General features: G+C 38.9%; 1 protein-coding gene and 1 long non-coding RNA gene across 3 annotated transcripts in view; one reads left to right on the forward strand and one right to left on the reverse strand.

The window, feature by feature from the left end:
* The window catches only part of JAM2 (junctional adhesion molecule 2), a 99431-nt gene extending 83897 nt beyond the window's left edge, over window positions 1-15534 (forward strand). For both annotated transcript variants that reach the window (XM_058296119.1, XM_058296120.1), the window contains exons 7-10: window positions 553-660; window positions 3457-3472; window positions 6441-6483; window positions 12934-15534. In XM_058296119.1, coding sequence (XP_058152102.1) covers window positions 553-660; window positions 3457-3472; window positions 6441-6483; window positions 12934-12966 — 200 coding nt within the window. In that variant the 3' untranslated portion in view covers window positions 12967-15534. The remainder of the gene's footprint in view (window positions 1-552; window positions 661-3456; window positions 3473-6440; window positions 6484-12933) is intronic.
* Window positions 15535-17523: 1989 nt separating this feature from the next.
* Window positions 17524-21146, reverse strand: LOC131278290 (uncharacterized). The gene is made up of 2 exons (XR_009185610.2): window positions 18781-21146; window positions 17524-18061 (listed from the first exon to the last, which is right to left on the reverse strand). It is a non-coding gene; the product is annotated as an uncharacterized lncRNA (long non-coding RNA).
* Window positions 21147-23222: the final 2076 nt, after the last annotated feature.

Below are 23222 nucleotides of genomic sequence, written 5' to 3' on the forward strand. Positions count from 1 at the left end.
ACAGGAGATGTGATTTAATAGCAACATGGAAAAGCCTCAGAGATTTAATTTATTTTGAACTCAATGGGAGAACAGTTTAATAGCATATATGCCTGTATGTGAGTACACACACACTAACATCATTCAATAAGGAAGATGTTTCTGACATTTTTATGGATTAATAGTGGCACAAGCTTTCTTCAGGGCTGACTGAGTTTTCCACTATTTGTAAAACTGACACAGGATTATGTAGAGAAGTTTTAAGTAAATTTTTTGGGAGGAGGGTTGGTAGTGAAAGACTTGAACTCACTGAACTTCCAAAATTGCTCCAATCTGTTCTATGAATTATTACACCTCCAAATGAATGAAAGCAAATTGCATAAATTTTATTTCTGGATCTTAGTACTTTTTAAAACTTCAGATTCCTACAAACTTAGTTCTGTTAATAGTTGGACAGGCTTCAAAAGCATTAAACTATCCATATATGTAGTACAGCTGGGAAGGAAAGCTTTTAAAATTTCATCAGTTTAAGAAATGTAAGTGAATGTACATGCAGTTTACTTTACATTCCAGATGACCTCAACGTAAGTGGCATCATAGCAGCTGTGGTAGTTGTGGCCTTAGTGATTTCTGTTTGTGGCCTTGGCGTGTGCTATGCTCAGAGGAAAGGCTACTTTTCAAGTAAGTGAATTTCATCTTTCTTTGTTAGATGATTTCCCGTGGACCTATAGTTTTCATATGAGACACTGTTTGCCCAAGAATTTCTAAACAGTTCTGGAGAATTTTTTGTTCATTGATTTTCTGTAGTAGAAAATGCCCAAGATGGCATGCAGGTACTTGACAAAAATAGGGATTAAAGGTAGAAGTGCCTCATTGCCAGTTCCCAGGAAACATCACAGAAGGCAACCTTGGAGCATTACAACAAAGTGATGCTGAGAGGTACTCAATGTGGACAGATATTTATATGTACATTTACATGTATTTAAGATCTTTTTATTTTTAAGGTGGGAATTGTGGATCTTAAGAAGGAACTGTTTTCTAGTTTTAGAAGAAATTTCATCGCAAGAAATCAGTGCATGTTTTATCAGTGCAGAACAGTGAATTGCTGAATAGCAAATTTAGCACAACTATAAGAATTGTTTAATAAAAACTAGAAACCTACTGTAATAGCATTGCTTCTAAATAAGGTTTTTATTCTTCAAGTTTCGAGTTTGTATTAGTGTCCTGCAATTGCTGAACAATTGCCTCAAACTTCAACAATGTATTCTCTCGCAGTTTGAGAGTTCAAAATCAAGGTGTTGATAGGGCCATGCTCCCTCTGAAGGCTCTAAGGAAGATTCCTTCCTTGCCCTTCATAGCCTCGAGTGGCTTATGGCAATCCTTGGTGATCCTTAGCTTAGAGCTGCGTCATTCCATCTTCACATGGCCTTCTGTGTTTCTGTGTGTCTCCTCCTCTCTTCTAAGGACACGTCATTAGCTCTAGAGCCCACTCTAAATCCTGGATGATTTCACCTTAGACACTTAACTAATTATATCTACAAAGATCCTATTTCCAAATAAGGTCACATTCACAGGTATTAGGGGTTCGGACTTGAAAATACCTTTTGAGGGAACACAATTCACCTACCACAGACATTTTTAACTCTTAACCCCCCATTAGGGTTTGATGTAAGTGAATGAGATTTTTAAATAATCTATTTTATTCTCAGTGCATTTCTTCACCCCCAGTCTTTAAAATTACCTGAGCACTCAAGAGTTGCAGAGCTCCAAAAAGTCCAGTGAAATACTTCATAAAAATAGAACTTTAGGGTTTTCTCATAATACTTATAAACTAGATATTATCTGTCATGAAATGTTTCCATGAAAATGCTTTCAAAGAGATACCCTATAATTAAAAATAACTACTTTGTGAATTAATAATTGTTTTTGTATTTAGTGCTCCAATCTAGTCCAGTGTGATGTAACTTTATTAAAGGAATCCAGCTGAGTCCACCTACTGGTCACTAGTGAGAGTACACACAGATAAGATCACTCATTCAAAATTCTAGTCATTGTTATCTATACTTCAAAGAATACCTATCTGAGAATTTTCAATGAGGACTCAATAAACAAATTTTTCTTAAATGCTGAATTGATTAAAGAGACAACTTGGATATTAGGAATTCATAGGATATGACTGTTAGCTAATTTCAACTGACAGAAAACCTGTCGAAGAGAATCATTTTCTACATCTTGCATTTATAGTAAATTGTAGCCCACGCACCGAATTTGTCATCTATGTTACTAAGGCTCTTGTTTTAGTTTCCTTGGCTGCTTAAGCAAGAACCATGCAGTGGGTTGGCTTAAACAATGGGAATTGGCTTACTGTTTTGAGGCTAGAAGAGTCCAAATCAAGACCTCATCAAGGCAATGCTTTCTTCTTGAAGAATGGCATTCTGGGGTTTGCTGCCAGTGATCTTGGTCCTAGACTCCTCTGTCTCATGGCAATGTACATGGCAGCCTCTCCCGGCCTCTCCTTCTCTTCTGGATTCCACTGGCTTTCTTCTTCTGGCTATTGGCTTTCATCTTTTGACTACTCCCTCTCTGAATTTCCCTCTCTCTCTCTTTTTGAATTTCATTCTTCTTATAAAGGATTCCCATAATAGGATTAAGAACCATCCTGATTTAATCTTCTTCCCAAAAACTAGCATTCTGGAGCTGGCTGCCGCTGATCCTTAGTCCTTGGCTCATCTGTCACATGGCAATACATATGGCAGACTCTTCTGGTCTCTCTCTTCTCTTCTTTTCTCTTCTGGGTTCCATTTCATTTCAACTTCTTGCTTCTTGTGGCTTTCTCTCTCTCTGTCTGAATTTCATTCTGCTTATAAAGGACTCCAGTAATGGGATTTAGACCCATCCTGTTTGAGGTAAGCCACAACCTCAGGTAAACTAAAGTAACCTCATCAAAAAGTCCTATTCACAATGGGTTCACACCCACAGAAATATACTAAGTTTAAGAACATGTTTTTTCTGGGGTGCACAGCTCCAAACCATCACAGTTCCCAAGGTAAGAATGGTTTTTTACAGATGACCATTTGCAATTAATTTGATGATAGGGAGCATTAATTTTGAAACCCAAATTAGAGAAATGGTTGTCTTCCCCAAAATAATTCCATTCTTCTCATAATAGACCTGTGTTATAAGAATTTGTACTGAGTCATTATTATTATGAGTTTCCTCAATAAAATTTTTAGAAATTTGTATTCTCTCTTTTTGTGTAAGTACCTACATAATATCCTTGATTTTGCCTCCTACCTCGCAAAACCTAAAATATTTGCCATCTGGCCCTTTACAGAAAAAAATTGCCAACTCCTGATTTAGACAGTACAAATGTTAGTATTAAGAAAAGGAAATTAAGCTAAAACCCATTTTTATATGAATCTGTGTCATACCTTACTAACTCTTGCATTAATGATACATATTTATTTTCTTTTGTAGAAGAAACCTCCTTCCAGTAAGTATGCTTTTTAAAATCCATGCCTTCTTTCCTAAAGCAGCTAACTTTGTTATTCATTAGTTTAAAAAATAAAGTTTGAATTTGTGTTGTCTGAATAGGTTTAATTCTGTGGGAAGTTACTCAAGTTTGAGAAATATATCCCAATTCATGTTTCATGCCTACTTGAGAATGACTGATTTTCTAAAGAAGAAATATGACCAGTAAATTTCTAAAATACTACTTTAACCAATGTATGTGTTATATTTCGCTAAATTGAAAATTGTGAAATAAATTTTACAATCATATTTTTCATTCAGCAAATATTTACTAAATACCTATTTTGTGTCCAGCATGGTGCTAGGAACTGTGGGAAACAACATTGAATAAAACAGACAAAACCCTCTGCCTTTTATAACTTTCAGTCTATTAGAGAAAGGCAGAAAGAAAACAGATAAGTGATAAGTAATATGGAGAAAAATAGTACAGGTAAGAGAATGTATTAGGGTAGGAGTAGAGAATGGCCTTTTAAATAGGTGACCAGGGAAGGCTTCACTGAAAAGGTGGTGTTTAAGAAAGACCTGAAGGAGGTAGGGGAGCAAGTCATACAAATATCCCCCTCAAGCAGAGGGGGGAGAGCAAATGGAAAAATCCAGAGGCCCAGCATGCATGCAGTATCTGAGGAACAGCAAGGGCACCAGTGTGGCTGGATCAAAGTGAGAGAAGTGCAAAGAGGAGGAAATGAGGACACCAAAGTAGCCAGGGCCAGATTTTGTGGAGACCGTTCTAGGCAACTTTGAGGCCTTTGGTTCTTGTTGTGAATAAGATGGAAGTCATTGGAGGGTTTTGAAAGCAGAGGGGTAGCATCATAGCACTTAACCTTAAGCGGCTCACCCTGGCTGCTCTGTTGATGACCAGCTATAAGGTGGTGTCTTAGTTTGCCAAAGGGCTGCCGGTACAAAGAACCAAAAATGGGTTGGCTTTTATAAAGGTATTTTATTTAGGGTAAGAGCTTACAATTCTGAGGCTGTGAAATGTCCAAATCAAGACATTAGCGGAGATGCTTTCTCACCAAAGGTCACCTACTGTTGATCCTGGTGTCTGGCCACGTGGTGAAGATGGCCACTGATCTCTACTGAGGTCCTTACTTTCCCCTTCAGAATCTATTGTCTCTGAAGCTCAGCTCTGCACAAGCAGTCATAGGACTTGTCTCTTACCAGGCCCCCTCGCTCAGTCTCAGCTATTCCCCTTGCTTCCTGAGTTCAGCTGTGAGCTGTCAGGCATATGGCTTGTGTCTTCAGCCTTGAGCTACTCCATGGGCCGAGCCTAATGGGAGCTTTGTGCTTAAGCTTTGGCTGCTAGTGATCCTCGAATCTTCTTTTCACATTGCAGGGTAAAAAAATGGCAAAGCTCCCTTTTCCTGTCTGTCTCTCTTTCTCTGTGTGTGTCTTAATTTTTATCAGACCCAGCAAGAGGGCAGAGACTCAACCTGAGTCATGCCTCACTGGCACAGTCCAGTCAAAAGGGTCTCATAGCCCCAGGAATGGATTAGTTAAAAAAATCTTTCTCTTTGGGGATTCATAAAAGAACTTCAAACTGTCACAGGTGGCAAAAGATGGACACAGGAAGACCAGGTAGGAAGTTACTGCAATCATCTAAACAAGAGATAATGGTGCCAAAGTGTTAGTGCTAGCGATGACGAGAAATGACAGGATTTAGGATATCTTTTTCACAATTTTCTGACTAGTTGGATGTGGGCGGTGAGAAAAGAGAGATCAAAGATGGCGCCAAGATTATGAGCAGTATAGTTACCATTTCCTGAAATGTGAGAGATTTTAGGGGGAGGAGGTTTGGAAGTGACGGTGAGGTGTTTGGAGAGGTTAGGAGTGTTTCAAAATTTTAATATTTGAGGTGTTTTATTAGACACCAATTAGAGATAATTAGTAACTGAACGTATGAATCTGGAGTTTGGGGGAGTATCTTAACTGGAGATAGAAATTTAGGAGTCATTGGTGTATGAGATCTGGATGAGATCACCAAAGTCCTTGATTTATATGTGTGTGGTTTGTGACTGTCCTTATATGTATGGAAATGGCAGACCTAACTTTGGGCTGAAGGGAACTCCTTTACTCCCAGCTGCTATGGCTTCAGATACTTTGTCATTCCCTAAGTTTTTTGAAGACTTGGCTGCTGTTGATTTCCTATCCCCAGCTTCCTGTTCAGCTCTGGTCACATAAAACCCCAGTATAAGACCAGGATAAGACCCAACTTACAAGAACAAGCAGCAGCAAAGGGGGTGAGTTCAGAGTGGGCCTGCTTGCATACTCCTTCCTCCTGCCCCCAGGGCAAGCGTGAGCCACTCTGTTTTTATTGAGGGAAATGGAAAGGCAGTGGAGAGTTTTGAGCAGAAAATGGACATCATCTTACAGAACGGGAAAGGTTGGCATTGCTGGGATGAGTGGAGTTTGTCTTCCCTTAATTACAGTGTCTCTGTCAACCCACACAGTAATCTGGTAGGTAATGTCTTTATTATTAGACCCATCTCCTCCCAGTCCTCAAATCCATGGTCCACACCATTTGTTGAATAAGGAAATGATTAACTGAAACCTGAGCTACTACATAAAACTTTCAAACCCCCAAAATTTATTTTGAGACTATAATAATCAACTTAAAATCAAGCTTTCAAAATGTTTAATGGTAATAAATTGATAACTGTCTCTGATCTGTTTAGTCCACCAAAAATCTTTAGTATACTCACCCTTGGTTACATTTAGATGCAATGGTTTCATGCATATCTTTCTCCATGAATATTGTCTATAAATAAAAGAAATTCAGTTATGATTGCTACCTCTTGTTCTACCTGGTTAAGATAAAAGCTTGACATCCTACCAAGCAAATGTACAGAGTAACATTAACTAAAAGAGGATATGTGTTTTTCAGAATTGAAAGCAATAATCTAGTAAATACTGTCTTTTATATTCCACAACAGGAAGAATAGTTCTACATCTAAAGCCACCACAATGAGTGAAAATGTGAGTAACTTTTACATATATTTATGGAATGTATATGTTTAGGGAAGAAGGCAGGGAAGCAAAGTAATTGTATGGAAGTGGTAGATTTTTCCTTTGTACTAGTACCTACCACAAGTATTTAGAAGGAGCTAAATAAATGTTTTCTTCTTTCCTTGGTCCAGGATGACATGATAAAGATGCCTGGCAACAGTAGAGCAATGATAGAAAGTGATTTTTACCGTATCATTATTTTTTCTTATGGTGCTTTCAGTTATTATCCTATCAGTCCTTAGTAGCACTAGGTCAGGGACTGCCAGCTCCATTTTACAGATGATGAAACTGAGATGCAAGTTTTCACAGGAAATCAGAGGTGGAGCAGGGACCCAGGTACCTTGCTTCCTGGAAGGTTGACCAAGCAATTGGCTAAGATCATTTCCAGTAGATCTATGGTTGTGGGAGTTTCCTTAATCAAGGCATTTGGAAATTTTAGGGATATGGAATATCCTTTGTGTTATGGATTGAATTGTGTCCCCCAAAAAGAGATTTTCAAATCCTAACCCCTGGTCCCGTGAATGTGATCTTATTTGGAAATAGATTCTTTGATGCTGTTAGTTAAAGTGAGGCCAAATTGGAATAGGATGTATCCTAACCCAATATGACTGTCCTTACAAGAAGAAGATATTGGACAGAGGCAGACACGAGAATGCCATGTGAAGACGGAGGCAGAGAATGCCATGAATTTCCAGCAAGCCCCCACCAGTAGCCAAGAGAGAGGCATGGAACAGATTCCTCCCTATACAGGTTTAGGGGGAACACGGTCCTACTAACACCTTCACCCCAGGCTTACAGCCTCCGGAACTGTGAGTAAATAAGTATCTGTTTTTTGAAGCCACCCAGTCTGTGGTACTTTGTTAAAGCTGCGCTAGGGAACTAAGACATTCTGCTTTTGTGGAAAGAAGTCATAAATTACCACAGACTTGGCAGCTCAAAGCAAGAGAGATTTATTGTCTCACATTTCTGGAGGCCAGAACTCCCAAATCAAGGCGTTGGCAGAGTTAGTTCCTTCTGGAGACTCTGGGGAGATTTTATTCCATGCCTCTCTCTTAGCTCCTGGTGGCTGCCATCAAGTCTTTTTTTTTTTTTAAGATTAGCTATTTATTTCTCTCCCCTTCCTCCCTGCCCCAGTTGTTGTCTGTTCTCTATATCCACCCACCGCGCATTCTTCTTTGCCCGCTTCCGTTGTTGTCAGCTGCATGGGAATCTGTGTTTCCCCTTGCTGGGTCATCTTGCTGCGTCAGCTCTCCGCCCATATGCATCGCCACTCCTGGGCAGCTCTCCCTAGGGGATGCACTCCCTGCGCGCGGGGCTCCCCCACGCGGGGACACCCCCACGTGGCACGGCACTCCCCGCACACATCAGCACCATGGGTGGGTCAGCTCCACACAGGTCAAGGAGGCCCGGGGTTTGAACCGTGGCCCTCCCACGTGCCCCAACCATTGGGCCAAGTCCTCTTCCTGCCATCAAGTCTTGATGTTCCTTGGCTCAGACCACATAGCTCTAGTCTTTGCCTTGGTCTTCACATGGTCTTCTTCTCTGTGTCTTCTCCTTTTCACTCTAATCCAAGACGATTTTATCTCAAAATTCTTACCTTAATTACATCTGCAAAGACCCTTGTTCTAAATAAGGTCACACTCTGAGGTTCTATGTAGTCATTACCTTTTGGGGAGGGGTGGGACACAATTCAACCCACTACAGATAGATACTCAATCTTCTGGATTATTTGTTCAGAAATAGAGTGGGTGTAGGTCTTCCAAGTTATTAGAGTTTAAGTCCTTTTCTTGAGAAATGGAGTACTGGTTCTCAGAATTCCTTAGGGCTCTATATCAGAATCTCTTAGATTTCCATAGATTTAGCTTGTTAGGTGATTCTTATCAGTATCTCAGACGTTTACAAATTTTGCCAAAATTTAACTTTTTAAAAATCATTATTCCAGCTCTATTATAGGAGTCACCTTATTCTGAAGTTTACTCTTCCTGAAAGCATATTTTTCTTTAGAAAACCAGCAACATGTATCTCCATATTTGCTCCTACCTTTATTGAAAGTATTTCTTGAATGTGGAATAAAATATTCCCATCCTACCAAACATTAAGAAGGCACTTGGTGGCTAAGGTCATGGAACAAAGGCCTTTTAATTTATCTTTGTCTTCTTCTGAGTTACCCTCATCAGCTGAGAGCTAAAGTTGTCTTCAGTTCTAGCCTTGTCCTAGCAAGATTTCTCAACCTCAACACTAATGACATTTGGGGCTGGATAATTCTTTGTTGTGGGGGACCGTCCTTTGCATTGTAGGATGTTTGACAACATTGCTGGCCTCTGCCTACTCAATTCCAGGAGTACACTCCCGCCCACCCCCCCCCCCACACACACACACTCCCCTAAGTCATGACAAGCAAAAATGACTCCAGATATTGCAAATAGCCTAGGCCCTAAGACTGTTGAGGAGGAAGGGATCACACTGGATCTGTGATGTGAATGAAATGCAGTTTCTTAAGACACCACATTGAATACACAAGATTCACTCGGAAGAGTTTAGAAGTTTTCATAGAATCACAAAATTAATCCAGTCACCCAGAAATTTTCTGAATTGAGATCAGGCTGTGATCAAAGTGCTCTGAACTATACTGGCCTCAGTTGGGATCCACAGGGGGGGTTTGACAAGGTATGTCAGATGGCCTCTGGCGCTTTTCATGTTAAGCCTTAAAAGGGAATCAATTTCTTTTTAGTATTTTAGTGGGTCATTAGCCCAATTAATAGGCTTTGTTTTTTAAATATGCTCTCCAAAGTTAGAAGTGAAATGCCAGAGGAAGTAGATTGTACCGAAAAATATATGGTCCCTCAGAATGATGACTTAAGAAAGAAAGGAAGGGAGAGATAGAGAGAAAAGGAAAGAAATAAGTTAAGAATGGAGGAAGAAAGGAAATAAATAATAATCCACACCACTTTCTAGTCATAATGCTGACTCCCTGCTTGATTTTTCACTCTCAAAGTTCTCCTCCCTGTGTGGGTGGGATTCTGTCATTTTCCTTTCTCTGTGAGATACAGGGTAATTCAATTGCAAGATCTGTGAGTACAATAACCATTACAAAATTTTTTTTTTAAATTTAGACCATTTTATTTTAATTTTATTTTTGTCAATGACTTGTGAAACATGAGCCATACTTTCCCACTTACAATATTGTACTTTCAACTTTATAATTAAAAGAATTTATTGTGGAGGATTTCAAACGTACAAAAGTTGAGAGCATAGTTAATGAACCCCCATTTACCCATCCCCCCAGCTTCAACAAGTATTAAAGATCAATCTTGTTTCATCTGTCTTTCTCTTCCCCTAGCTCCAGGATTATTTTAAAGGAAATCTGAGACTTCACATCATTTCATCCATAAATATTTGGTGTAGTCCCTTTAAAATCAAAGGCATTTAAAAATATAACCACAATACCATTATCACACATAAATATTAATATTCATCTATTAGCCAATCTTCCAATTTCTCAGTTGTCATGCAATTTTTTGTTTTAGTTTTTAAAGCTTATTTGTTCAAAACAGCATTCAAAGGAGGTCCATACATTGCAATTGGTTGATATATCTCCTACATCTCTTTACTTTTTTCTCTTTTTTCTTATATCTTTTAATCCATAGATTCTTTCTCTACTTCTGTTTTTAACCTTGCAATGTAATTTATTGAAGAAAATGAGTTGTTTTTCCTGTAGTTACCCACAGTTTGAATATTGCTGAATGCATCCCCTCATGTCATTTAATACGTTTCTATTTCCCAGGTAAATTGTACAGTTAGATCTAGGGATTTCATGAGACTCAGACTTGAATTTTTTTGGGGGGGGCGGGCGGGGAGGCAAGAAGACTTCATAGTTAGGGTTGTATACTTCAATAGGAGATATATAGGATATAGGTGTCTTTTGTGATGTTAGCAGCCACTGGTAATCATTGCTTCCATAACTAAATGGTGGTTGTATCAGTCTGCCAAAGGAGTGCCAGTGCAAAGTACCAGAAAGCTGTTGGCTTTCATAAAGGGGATTTATTTGGGATAAAAGCTTATAGTCCCAAGGCCGTGGAAAGTCCAACTCAGGGTATCATAAAAGGTGCTTCCTCACCAAAGTCAGCTGCCATATGTTGAAGTAAGATGGCAGGCGATCTCTGCTGGATTCTAGCCTTCTGCTCTGGGCTTCTCCTTCCTCTTCAGGCTTCCTGGGCCCAGTCCCTTCCCAATCTCAACTGAAGGCTGGCATAGGGCTTGTCCCTCGGGGCTTCTTTTATCAGTCTCTGCTCTCTTCCCAAGGTCAGCTGTAAGTTATCAGGCAAATGGCCCTCTCTCCCTGGGGCTTTAGCTGTTTGAGCCTTCTTTCTGTCACATGGCAGGATCAAAAATGACAAAGCTCTCCTCTGTGTCTTCTCAAGTGAGTGTCTGTTTATATTAGACCCAGCAAGGGGGCAGGGATTTTTGATTTGTAGTCAAATCAAAAAGCCTAATCTTAATAGGTAATCTAATCAAAGACCATCTCTTCTGGATTTCATGCAATCAAAGGGTACTATTCCCAGAAAATAGATTAGTTTACAAACATTATCTTTCTCTTTTGGTGATTCATAAATAATCTCAAACTGCCATAGCAGTCCTCTACTTCTATCATTCTTTCCTCATCTACCTGTTGAAACACTTCTCTAAAGAGAAACATTTCCTTATTGATAGTTCATTAATCTGAGGTATAACTGCTATATGAAGACAGAATAAATGTGATAAATAAAATTTAGTAGGCCCAACAAGGAAGTACCAGTTCTAAGTCCTACCTTAGCAAAACTATAAAAACTTAAGCAAGTTTCTATTTCCTTTAAATGCCTGGCTTTCCCAGGAGACCAAATTTAAATGCAGCCAGATATTTATCAATTATCTCCGCTAATTTCCTCATTCTTAAGCAACCACCTCTACTGCACTAACCAAAAGAAATTCTCTCCCAATGTATTTATTCTACCTATAAAAATCTATTGCTTTCTTTGTTTAGTAGGACTTCTCTCCACCTCGTGGTGATTGGAGTCTCCCAATTCAATATTTGATTAAATTAAACGCTCTGAGATCTAACCAAATTTTGCTCATGTTCCTCTTTATTTACCAGTTTTTAAAATAAGGAATTGAATGCCTAGTATTCTCCAAATGTGATCAATGAGAATTCCAGTTTTCAACTATACAAATACAATTATCATTTGTTATATCCCATAATACATGGACAAATTATCAGAGTTATAATACCAACTCTACCACCACCAACATTATTACAGAAAACAATTTAAGAATTTAATGTAGTGTCTTTTTTTTCTTAAATTATATTCTACTAGGGAGGTAAGTTAAATTCCTATGTTTTAAAGTCACTTAGAATATGCTATATGTGGTTATACCAACACACAGTGCAGGTTACTTGTTCCTTTTCTAAAAGTATTTTGAAGTATTGTATTCTCTGATTCCTGACACAAGGCGAAGGGAGATAAACACCTGTTATTGACCAAGAAGCCTCCTAAAACAAAATGTCAGTGTGTGCCGCTTAAAAAGAAGGACAGCATGTTTGAGGGAGGAAGTGAGAAATAAAAGGCTATTTTAAAAATTAGATTTTTACCTAATATTCATGGAAAAGAAGGGAGAAATGAGCAGGGTAGTAGGCAGTATGCCATGAAAACAATACTGCACTGAAAGGTAAGAGACCTGAGTTAAAGTCCCAGTTTAGATACTAATTTGTTATATGACCTTATTCATTTAGCTTTTCTGGTTCTCAATATTCTTATATATAAGTGAAAGTAATTTATTCTTATAGGTCACAAGATGAATGCTCTACCTCCAGCAATTACCTCTTTGTTCTAGGGATTGAGAAGGAGAAGTGATTATATCAGCAACTTCTATTTAAATTTTAATTGCCAGAACTATCACACTTGGTGACCCCTAGGTGAGAGGGGTGCTGGCATATTGTGTTTTTACTTTTTACAGACTCCCTAGTAAAGAAAAAAAAAAGGTGTGATTGCAATGGGTATTGATGAGCCATTGTACAATACCATAGATGTCTTCTGGGTTTAATATATTATATCTTTACTGTACATTTTGAATGCTTAGTTATAAAAATTCTAGGCAAGTAAATCTACAAATGAAAAAACCAGAGCTCATACTTGAGCAAGCAAGATTTATCTCACTCTAATTTTCACTCTTATTTCTGTATTCTCTGGGCAGAGTTTCAAAGTACATTGTCTCTTAGTATTTAATTAATTCCTGATAAAATAGATTTAATTAAATATGTGCTGGTTTTTATCTGTAAAATTCTCATAGTAGATATACCTTTATACCCATAACGTTCGTCTATTTCTTTAAATATGAACTAATATGCTATATTTAAACTTGGTTTTTCTTTTTTTTTCTCTCTAGGATTTTAAACACACAAAATCCTTTATAATTTAAAAGAAACCTACCTTTGAGATACACCCAGAACCACAGTTGTTACATGAGTTATTAAAAGATTATAAAACTCTGCTTTGTCTCACATTTGCAAAGAGGTACAGGAAGAAATGGAATTGGTATTTTATTATAATTCTTATGACCTCTAAATCACCTGAAATTGGTTATCATTTTAAACAAATAGCTCTGTCAACATCTAAAATACCAGCTGACTTCTTGTGTCTGGACTAAAATATAAGAATCAAATACTTTGTACTTCTCTGGGGTTTGTAAATTATTAACAAACCGCCTAACTTCTAGAAAAAGCTACTAAAATATCTCATACTGATTGTAAAATTAATCCACGGAGCATGAAGATATTAACAGCACACACCTTCTGTAGAAGGGTCTGATTTGGGGGATCCAGAAAATACTCTGACAGATGGATGCAAAAGGAACCTCTGGTCTAATTTCTACCAGAATCCTCTTTTCTTCCCAAAAATAATCCTTATTCTTTTGTTCATTTAGCACAAATATATTCACAGAAGAAAGGGGATGGGGTGGGTCTTATACCCAAGAATTTGTTTTTTGTGTTTACTTTCATTTCTGAAAAACAAAAGCAACATGAAGAAAAATACCTAATGGTCAGAACTCACCTGGTATATCATTCATTTCTTCATTAAACATAATTTTGAGAGTCAAACACAAATTCAAGTGGCTTATTTCACCCCTGGAGCTGCCTGTTGCTGTTTCCTTCCTCTAAGATCGCTTTGGAGAGGATCCGTGACCTTTGGAGTTCACCATCACCTGGAGCTCGACTTCAGAACTCATGCAAGTGTAATCCTGCAGTTCTCCTTCCCTGCGTGTGCGGTGACTTTATGCCTCTTCTTTCAAAAATCATGAAATTCTGGAAAGGGCCAAGTCTCTCGCCATTAGGGCAAGTGTTCTCATACTCCTGCTGATAGCAAAGTGGGGATACATGGGGGAGAAGTTTTCTGACAAGTAAAATAAAATGACACAGCTCACTCTGGCTCCCAGCACCTGGCATCCCATTTGCCACTTCGTGGGCATGCCAGAAACAGTGATTCAAATGAAAACTGGTTAGAATCATCTCATTTCTCAACCAATTAAACACAAAGGCCCCCAGCTGGTATTAAAAAGTGAAAATTCCAATAAGTCATTTAATATAGTAAGAACAATTAGGATGTGTTGAAAACATAATCATTTATAATGTATTTTTATTATTTAATATTAAAAACAAAATTTGGCTAAGGGGATTCTTGTCCTTCTGGCAAATCCAGATGAAAAAGTCACTCACTACTTTTGACAAACTTTGAACATGGATAAATTGCTTTTAAAGTAGTCTGTTCTTTCTGCTCAGTAGGCAGAGCAAATCCCCAAGACTTACTGAACAAACAAAGGGAAGAAGCACCCACCGAGTGCCTAACATTGTACCTGGACACCAGGTGACCAGATAGATACCTGTTGTCAGACTCCTGTCCTTGACTTGTCTGTGGTCCCCCTTCCTGGAGGTCTGGCTTTTAACATGGCCCTGCCCCAAAGGTTAATGCATTAATCAGCAATCTTTCTGTAAAGGGCCAGGTAGTAGGTATTTTAGGTTTTGCATGCCGTACTGTTCCTGCCACAACTCTGCCATTTTGGCAAGACTTCAGTAAACAAATGGGTGTGGTCATATAACAATAAAACTTTATTTCCAAAAACAGGCAGCGGACAGCATTTGGCCTGCAATTTTCCAACCCTTGGTAGTAAACCATGAAAATGCTTATATATCTGTATGTTTGGGTAAGAAATCAGACTAAATGTTGCCCATGTTTTGATTGAAGGATTTTCTTTGATTTGAAGAATGCTTTCCTCTTGCATTGCCAAATGCCAAGGGAATATGTTGAATTTGAAAGATATTTCTTTCGTCATACCTTCTTCCATCACACAAGATCAATGTCTTCAATTTAAATTACACGAATTCATGTAGTGGAGAGAAATCTATCTAGTGCCTTAGCTTTACTAATAGATGAAAAGCTTCCTTTCAAGACATCATAGGCCAGAGAATCCATTTTATGCAGTGTTAATGTCTAACACCTCATTTGTATCAAATATATATTACACATCTTAAACTATTGTATACAGCTAAGTAAAAATCACTGTATAAAGAATGCTTTCTTCCAAACAAAGGATATAGTATTAAGCACTAATTTTATAATTATTAAAAATATATCCACATGTGGGTCACTGGTGTGTAGACTTGTGTTTCCATTCGTTTCTAGTCGAAATACTTGAATACTAACAAATTGGTAAAATCACAATAATTCCTAGAGGCATTTTAATTTTATTTGATTATTTGATTTTATGATGCAATTATGTTGTATAAGCATTGGGGCTCTGGAATCTTTGATAGCAAGGTTTTGTGTGTTTTTTTTCCCTAATTTTTATGGTTGCTGTTGTAACTAGATTTAATTTATTTTTAGTTGAGGAGTTTAATCTAAATCTGGAATGATTGTTTTTCAAGACAATTCTGCAAAGAACTTACTTCATCCACAGGTGGTTTTGTTTGATTAAAATCTACATTAATAAAAATAGCTGATCTTGTTAAACTTTTTAGGCCCATTCAACAGTGCAGGGGGAAGAGTTGTCCACCTATTGTTGTTAAATAAAACCCAGGAAACTACACCCTCTTATCATCTGTAGCTACAATCCTAGCTTTTTGGCTGCTGAAGATTAGAATCGCATCATCTTTCAGTTTGGATGCCTGCCAACATCTGAAAAACTGCTCTCAAAATAAAAAGCATAAACTATCTATTGAACAACTTTATATATGTCAACAAATATACCAGGGTGAGTGGGGGTGTGGTATATAAAATTCCATTTATTCATCTCAACTATGCTATAAAGTAGGCAGTGGCATTATTTTACAGATGAGTTAGTGTCCTGCTAAATTCACATACCTGTGGAGAGTTTGGGTCTGTATGACAGGGCCATCTGATCCAGAACCACATGTTTTTTCCTCCGCCTTCAACATTCCTGCCTCTTAAATTCTTGTGTCCTTCACTCTTTAAAAACAAAAAATAAAATTTAGAGCAGTTGCAGGTTTACAGAGAAACCACAAAGGAAAATCCAGGTTTCCCATACCCCCCTCACACACAGTTTTCTTATTACTAATAATATTTTGCATCAGTGTGGTATCTTTGTTACAATTAATGAACCTATAATTATTTTATGAACTATAATCCATAGTTTCCATCTGGGTTCACCCCTTGTGTAATATGGTTCTATGTTTTTGTTATTTTTAAAAATTTTATTTGGGACATTGGAATTGTCCTGCATGACTTTGCAATGACGGATACAGGCCATTATATATTTTGTTATAACTTAAAATTCTGAGAGATAGATAATATAATAATGTAAGCTATAATCTGCGGTTAGTGGCAGTGCTTCAATATGTGTTCATCAAATGTAACAAATGTACCACACTAATGAAGGATGTTGTTAATGTGGGAAAGGGTGGGCGGGGGAGGGACTGGGGCATATGGGAATCCCCTATATTTTTTATGTAACAGTCATGGAATCTAAAGTTTCTTTAAAATAAGTTTTTAAGAAAATTTTATTGTGGTAACTTCTATGACATTCAAGTACACAGTTAAGTGGAAATTCCATTCACAATTGTGCTCTTCATTCTCCATAATCTCCAGCCTGTCCACCCCTCTAGTCTCACAGCCTATAACACCTTTCTCTCTTTCCCTTCTCCCTTCTCGAGTCTAACTGCCATGGTGCCATTTCATTCTCTACCACTGCACAGAAGACCAAATCTCTAATATTAGTTTAGTTTTGTTTTGTTTTAATTGAAACTAACCCTTATGAATACACTGAAATTCCACCATTACCACCACCCTTCCTATCTCTAAATCTCCCTTTCTCCATTTATTCACTGGCTCCATCATTCATTGGTACATTTGATTATTCTGTAATGCCTTCAGTCCTTTATCTCTGGCTTTTTTTGCTATCTCACCTTTTGTGTTCAGTACCTTGTTCCCTCCAGTGCTCCTTAGTGACACTTTCAATCTCTCCTCCCCCTCCAGTCTTGCTTTCCTCCCTCCCCAACCATCAGATATTGCCTGAACAATGCCCTCTCTTCTACCCCTCTTCTCCCTTCTCCTTTCACTCTTCGCCTATTACCAAAATCTAAATTCCTTACCCTGGAATTGAAGGCCCTCCTTCCCCCAGCTGCATCTCCCACAATTCCTCTTTGACTATCTCATACACCCATCAAATCTTATCACCCATTTTTTTTCTCTCCTCTATAAATATACTTGACACTTCCTCCACCTGGAATGCTCATTCTCCTAGTCATGAGATATGTAAATTCTATCTCTTTAAGGGACAGCTCAAATTCCATCTCTAAGAAATCTTCCCTCCCTGACCCTTCTGGAAGAAGGGTTTCTTCTCTGAATTCTGTAGCACTTTATTGATCCTCATATGGCACTGCTGGTTTCTATCTCATAGTATTGTTACTGGATTTTATTTAGGTTCTTGGCTATACTGCAGAAATGAATTTCAAGAGCATGCTGGGTGAGTTAGGCCAATAATTTATTCAGGTAGGGAGGGCAGAGAAATGTGAAAATAACAGTAGGGGTCCCTGGTAGACAGGAAGGGGCTGAAAAGTGATAGAGAGGGCTGATTTACAGACTACAATTTCCCATTATAGGTTATAAATGCCCAGGTTTTACTTGCGTGGTGATCCAAGCAGGGGAGAAGGCAGCTGGAGTCCAGGTCCAAAGCACATGAGAGAGAGCTCAGGCCTTGTGCCTGCTTTTTGAACTGTTGATTATCCCACCCCTTTGCTAATGGCAGGTGAAGAATTCCAGCTGTTCACCATTTTGATTGCTTATTTCTCCCATCAATCTCTCAGGAGGGCCCAATGATAAAGTCCTTGGTGAATATCCTGGGCTTCTCCTGGCTTCCAGAGAAAGCCTTCTTCCGAGTGGCAGAATCTTGGGGAGGGTCTTCCAGCAGCCATCTTGGGGTTATTGATGTCCATGTGGATTTCTTTCCAGGTTCCAGATCCATCTATTGATTCCCTGTCTTATTAGCCTGCTTCACTATCTCACTGTGGACAGAGAGAAAGAAAGGAAAGACAGAGAGAGAGAGAAAGAATTGTCAAAATAGTGTGAGAGAGAATGAGTTTGTTAAAGTTGTCAGGAATGCTACTCCCCATCTCACACCTAAGACAAATAAATTTGTTGGCAATTTTAAAGAGAATCTCTTACAAATATTGCGCGTATCTGCTAAGAAGGAAGTAGTCCCTATTTCAGTAGGGTAAAAAGATTTGGAAAAAGATAAAGGGAAAATTTTAAAAAGGAAGTCAGTGGGGGAGATGGTGACGCACTTGCTGTCCCATGATTTTTTAGGGTAAGGATATGTGAACTTTCTGCAGGTCAGGTGGGCATCATTGACAACAGTGGCCTTGAAACTTCTCGACACCATCCCACCCGGAGCAAACATCTTAAAGGAGGCTGTGGACTATACCATTGGAGGGGGGAGCTGAGGGGACTCTGGAAGGGGTGAAATTGAAATGGACCTACCACTTCAAATAATCTGTGCGATGAGGAGATCTTTAGCCCACAGCCTCCCCCACCCCCGAATCGGTAGATTATCTTCCCAGGGAGCCAGTATTTGGGGGCCTGCTATTCAGTAACAACCACAGAAATAAAGACACCAACCCTACACTAAATGAGTTAAATAAGTAAAAATTGCTGGGAACAGAAGAACCTGGCACATTATATCCACTTTGGTTATTATTATTATTGTTGATATTAAAGGTAATACCTTAAATATTAGGTGCATGTCCCCTTCACTTTCTCCTTCCCCTGCTTCACCCTAAATAAACAGAACCAGAAGAGGAGTTAGAGAGTATATCTGAATGTGATTAAAAGGGGAAATGTTAGATTGCTATATGGAAACAGAATATATATATATATTTAAATCCATGGATGTCCACTACCCAGAAAGTAAACTCTAAGTTAAACCTTGGACTATAGTTAATAGTACAATTATTAAAATGTGCTCTCATCAGTTCTAACAAATGTTCCACCCCAGTGCAAGGTGTTAATACTAGAGTGGTATATGGGAATCCTGTATTTTATGCATGATTGTTCTGTAAACCCACAACTTTTTAATAAAGAAAAAGCATTTTTAATGACTTAGAGTGGACTAAGACCCCTCATCCCCCAGGCAGGCCTGACCTATGTTAGAAGAGGAGATAAGGCTATAAACATGAAATTGGTAAACTGGACAGAACTGGACTTTTAATAATTGCAAATGACTGGAAGCCTCTGATATCTGTCTCACATTTCATTAAATTAGGGAAAACATAATTTGAAAGAGCATGATTAAAAACAGTGAGAGGGAAAAAAATTGAATTGTTCTGTTTTCACCCTAGCAAGCTCAGACTGTTCAATAAACTAGTAACAATCATTATAGGTTAGTATGGAATCCACTAAGTTGATGGTGACTAATTTAAGAAGGACAAACAGAAAAGCAAAAGCCTTGAGAAAGGATAATTTATCAATACAATTCAAGGTAAAATATTCACAGTAGCCACATGTGACTGGAATAAAACTTTCACATAGGACATTTTCGCAAACTTTTCTGTGTTAATTTTTTTTCTATCTAATATATATTGATTCATATAGAGGGAAACAACTTCACTCTACTGAGGATTTTATTTCTTAAAATGAACTCCATTATAAGATGTCCTAGGATGAAATTCAAGGTCACATTCAGGATGATATGCATTCACTGTTACAGATACAAAACACATAAAGATGGAAATGAGACACAATCTTGTCCTGCAGGTGCTCAGAGTCTTGAAGAAGAGAATCTCATTGCAGGGGATGCATGGATATGCCCAGTGACCCTTATTCAGTTCACAAAGTGATTTCCTCATGGAAGGTACTCACTATATATTAGCCTGAGTAAAATTGCAAAATGACAATAAAACCCCGTATGTGGATATACAATCATATAGTCTTTTAACATACTTTTAACTTACAGTAGCAACAGATAAAAGACTTCATTTAATAAAATTATTTATGAGTTCTAGCTGAACAAGATGGCAATGTAAGATACTTCAGAGTGCCATTTCCCAACAGAATCTTTGAAAGACTAGCTAAAATGGGCATAGCCATCTTCCTCAGAACTCTGGAGAACAGTTAAAGGTTGCAGTAACTGTGTGAGTACTGAATCAAAAAAAAAGGAGCTTTAACAAATGGTAGGAGAAGCTCATGGTGCAGAGCTGTCCTCTACCCCACCACTCCCAATGCAGTGAAGAACAACCTGTGTTCCCATTGTGGGGCCCTGGCCCTATTCCAGAAGGAGCAGAGTAACCTCTATGCACTGGGGTGGCTTTATGTCAGTACCAAGCTATCGGGTAGCAAGCTGAAAGACTGAACCAGGAAACTCATGGCAGGCTGGCCTTCCCAGAACTTTCCCTGTAGACAAAAGCAGCTTGAAGATAGCTAAAGTCCCTGCAGACAAACGCAGCTTGCAGATAGCTAAAGCATGTAAGAAACAGCAGAAGTGGCCTGGAGCAAAGGATTACCAGCTTTAAGACATAAAATAGAGTACACCAAAGGCAGAGAAAGTCTTTTCCATAGAGAATGAAGGCAGCATGCAGATTCTTGTAAATGAAGAAATTCCTAAGGTGATGAGAAAACACAAACCCAGAACAAGATGCAGGCTCAGAAAAGATATGGAGGGGAGTGGGTGTAGCTCAGTGGTTTGCACACCTGCCTCCCATGTACAAGGAACTGGGTTCAATTCTTGGTATCTAAAAAAAAAAAGGAAAGGAGGAAGGGAGGGAGGGAAGGAGGGAGAAAGGGAAGAAGGGAAAAAGAGAGAGAGAAAGAAAAAGGGAGGGAGGGAGGGAGGAGGGAAGGAAAAGATGTGGAGAGGACCCTACACTCCACTTTTACCTTGGGGTGATATTATTGATATGAGGACTAAATTCTGAAAGCCAACACCAGTGGAAGAACAGCCAATTTGCAAAGACTGTGAAAGGTACTTTTTATATTGGTTTATTTTTGTTAGCTCCCAGCAGTTAAGGAAATCTGTCATATCAGTACCTGAGTTTTATATGGGAAATTTATGTGGAAGGGCAAAGGGCTCTGAATAGCCAAAACCATCATCATGAAGAAGAAAGTAGGTAGAGGACTCTCAGTATCCAATTTTGAAACTAATTACAAAGCTACAGGAATCAAAACAGCATGGCACTGGCACAAAGGCAGATATATGAACCAATGAAATATAACTGAAAATTCAGTAAGTAATCCTCACACCTATGGCCAATTGATTTTTGACATGGTGCCAAATCCACTCAAGGAGGAAAGAATAATCACTTCAAGAAATGGTGCTGGGTACATTTGCTGAAACTGATGAACTTACATTGATACATTATTATTAACTAAAACCCATAATGCTTCCCTTGTTATATTGACAAGATCTACTATTTATTGAGCCTCTACTAAGTGGCAGTTACTTCATATACTTATATCTAAGCCTTATAAAGAACTTTGCAGGGAGGTTGAAATTCAAGCACTATGGCAGATGAGAGAGCCTGGCACCTCTCCCTGTTACAGCGCAGCTACATTGTGCATGTTGTGGGTGCTGCCAAACACCACCTAGACTTCCTCTTCTAGACTGAAGCACCCATTTCTCCAGCTACCAGGAGGCTTGACAGAACACAGTGCATCCACCCCAGGAATATCCTCAGCCAGGAATTGCTTGTCTTGCCTAAGATTATGCTCTCTCCCCTGGGACAGGCTGCATCCAGCGATTGGTCAAAGATCGGGTGCAGAGGACTGGCCCTTGTGCCTCAATTTGTGTCATCTATGAAGAGCTCCCTATAGAATTGGCTGAGGCTTCTTTTCCCTGGGGACATGTGGCAATACCTTCAGACATTTTTGGTTGTCACATTAGGGTTGGGGTGAATGCTGCACAGGACAGCCTGCCAGAACAAAGAATTCTCCAGCCAAAGATTTCAATAGTGAGGAGGGTGAGAAACCCTTTTATATCCAATCCTATCTCACCCCCTATTGGCATTGATTCTTGAGGGCACTCCCTTCAATAAACCAGCTGCACACAAATTTCTGCCTCAGAGTCTGCATCCCAGGGAAACTGACCTAAGACAGTTGGCACCAGCAGTGTAGACAAAGTTGATGCCAATGTGGATTTGGAGTTGATTTACCATCCAGCTGGCAACGAGGCCCCTATGACTGGCAGTAGGTGGAGAACTGATGGTTCCTACTTTCTGGTGCAGTACAACTGTTAAAACTTTCACAGGTGGTAAACTGGAATGGAGAAAAGGTAGAAGAGAATGTACAGTGCAGGAGTTGTCAAGTCTTGCAGTCACCAGGTCAATGGTCGTGGGATGGTTCTGGCAGGCTGCCACACTTGGGAGCATTACTTTCAAGGAATCCAAGAATTCAAAATTTGAACCTGGCCCTTTGGAACTTCATGAAAGTGTATTTATCAAGGCAGGATGAGAGATCTTAATTTTATTTAACAGATTGTTAGCTTGCTCTGTAACTCTTAAATATTTAGACATTTAGTATACTCTTGTCCTGGGCCTGCAAATATTAGGGCAGGCCAGGGGTGATCAGCAGCTCAGACTGTTCTGTGCAAATTCTATCTATCTCTAGCAGAAAGACCCTTCTATCTTCTCCCACATTCTCCAGCTGCAGCCCTAATTGGGGCAGAGACAACTTAAGCATTCACAAAAATGCTGTATGAAGTCTATGAGGAGCACTGGAAATCTTCAAAAGTGATTAAAACCATCCCATCTGTAACAGTTTGATATTATTTTTGGGAATCCCAAAAAGAGAAAGATTATGTTGTAAACTAATCTATTCCTTTGCATGTGATACCCTTTGATTGTATTAATTCACTGAGGGGCCTCTGATTAATTTTATGTGATAAAACAATTTAGGACTTCTGATTGGGTCACATCAGTAAGATGTGACTTGGGTTGAGTCCCTTCCCCCTTAGTGGGGTGATATAAATGGACACTGGCTCAAAAAGACATTTAGGGGAAGAGAGAGAGTGCTATCATTTTTGATCCTGTGGCCCTGGGGAGAGAGAAGCCGACCTGGGGAAGAGAGCCAAGACTGAATAGAAGGCCCAGAAGAAAATGAGCCCTAAACTAGGAGAGAGAGGAAGCCCTGAGAGACAAAGCAACCTGCAGCTCAGAGAAAAGCCCAGAAGGGAAGGCT

Source organism: Dasypus novemcinctus, chromosome 4, assembly GCF_030445035.2.
Source record: "Dasypus novemcinctus isolate mDasNov1 chromosome 4, mDasNov1.1.hap2, whole genome shotgun sequence".
NCBI lineage: Eukaryota > Metazoa > Chordata > Mammalia > Cingulata > Dasypodidae > Dasypus > Dasypus novemcinctus.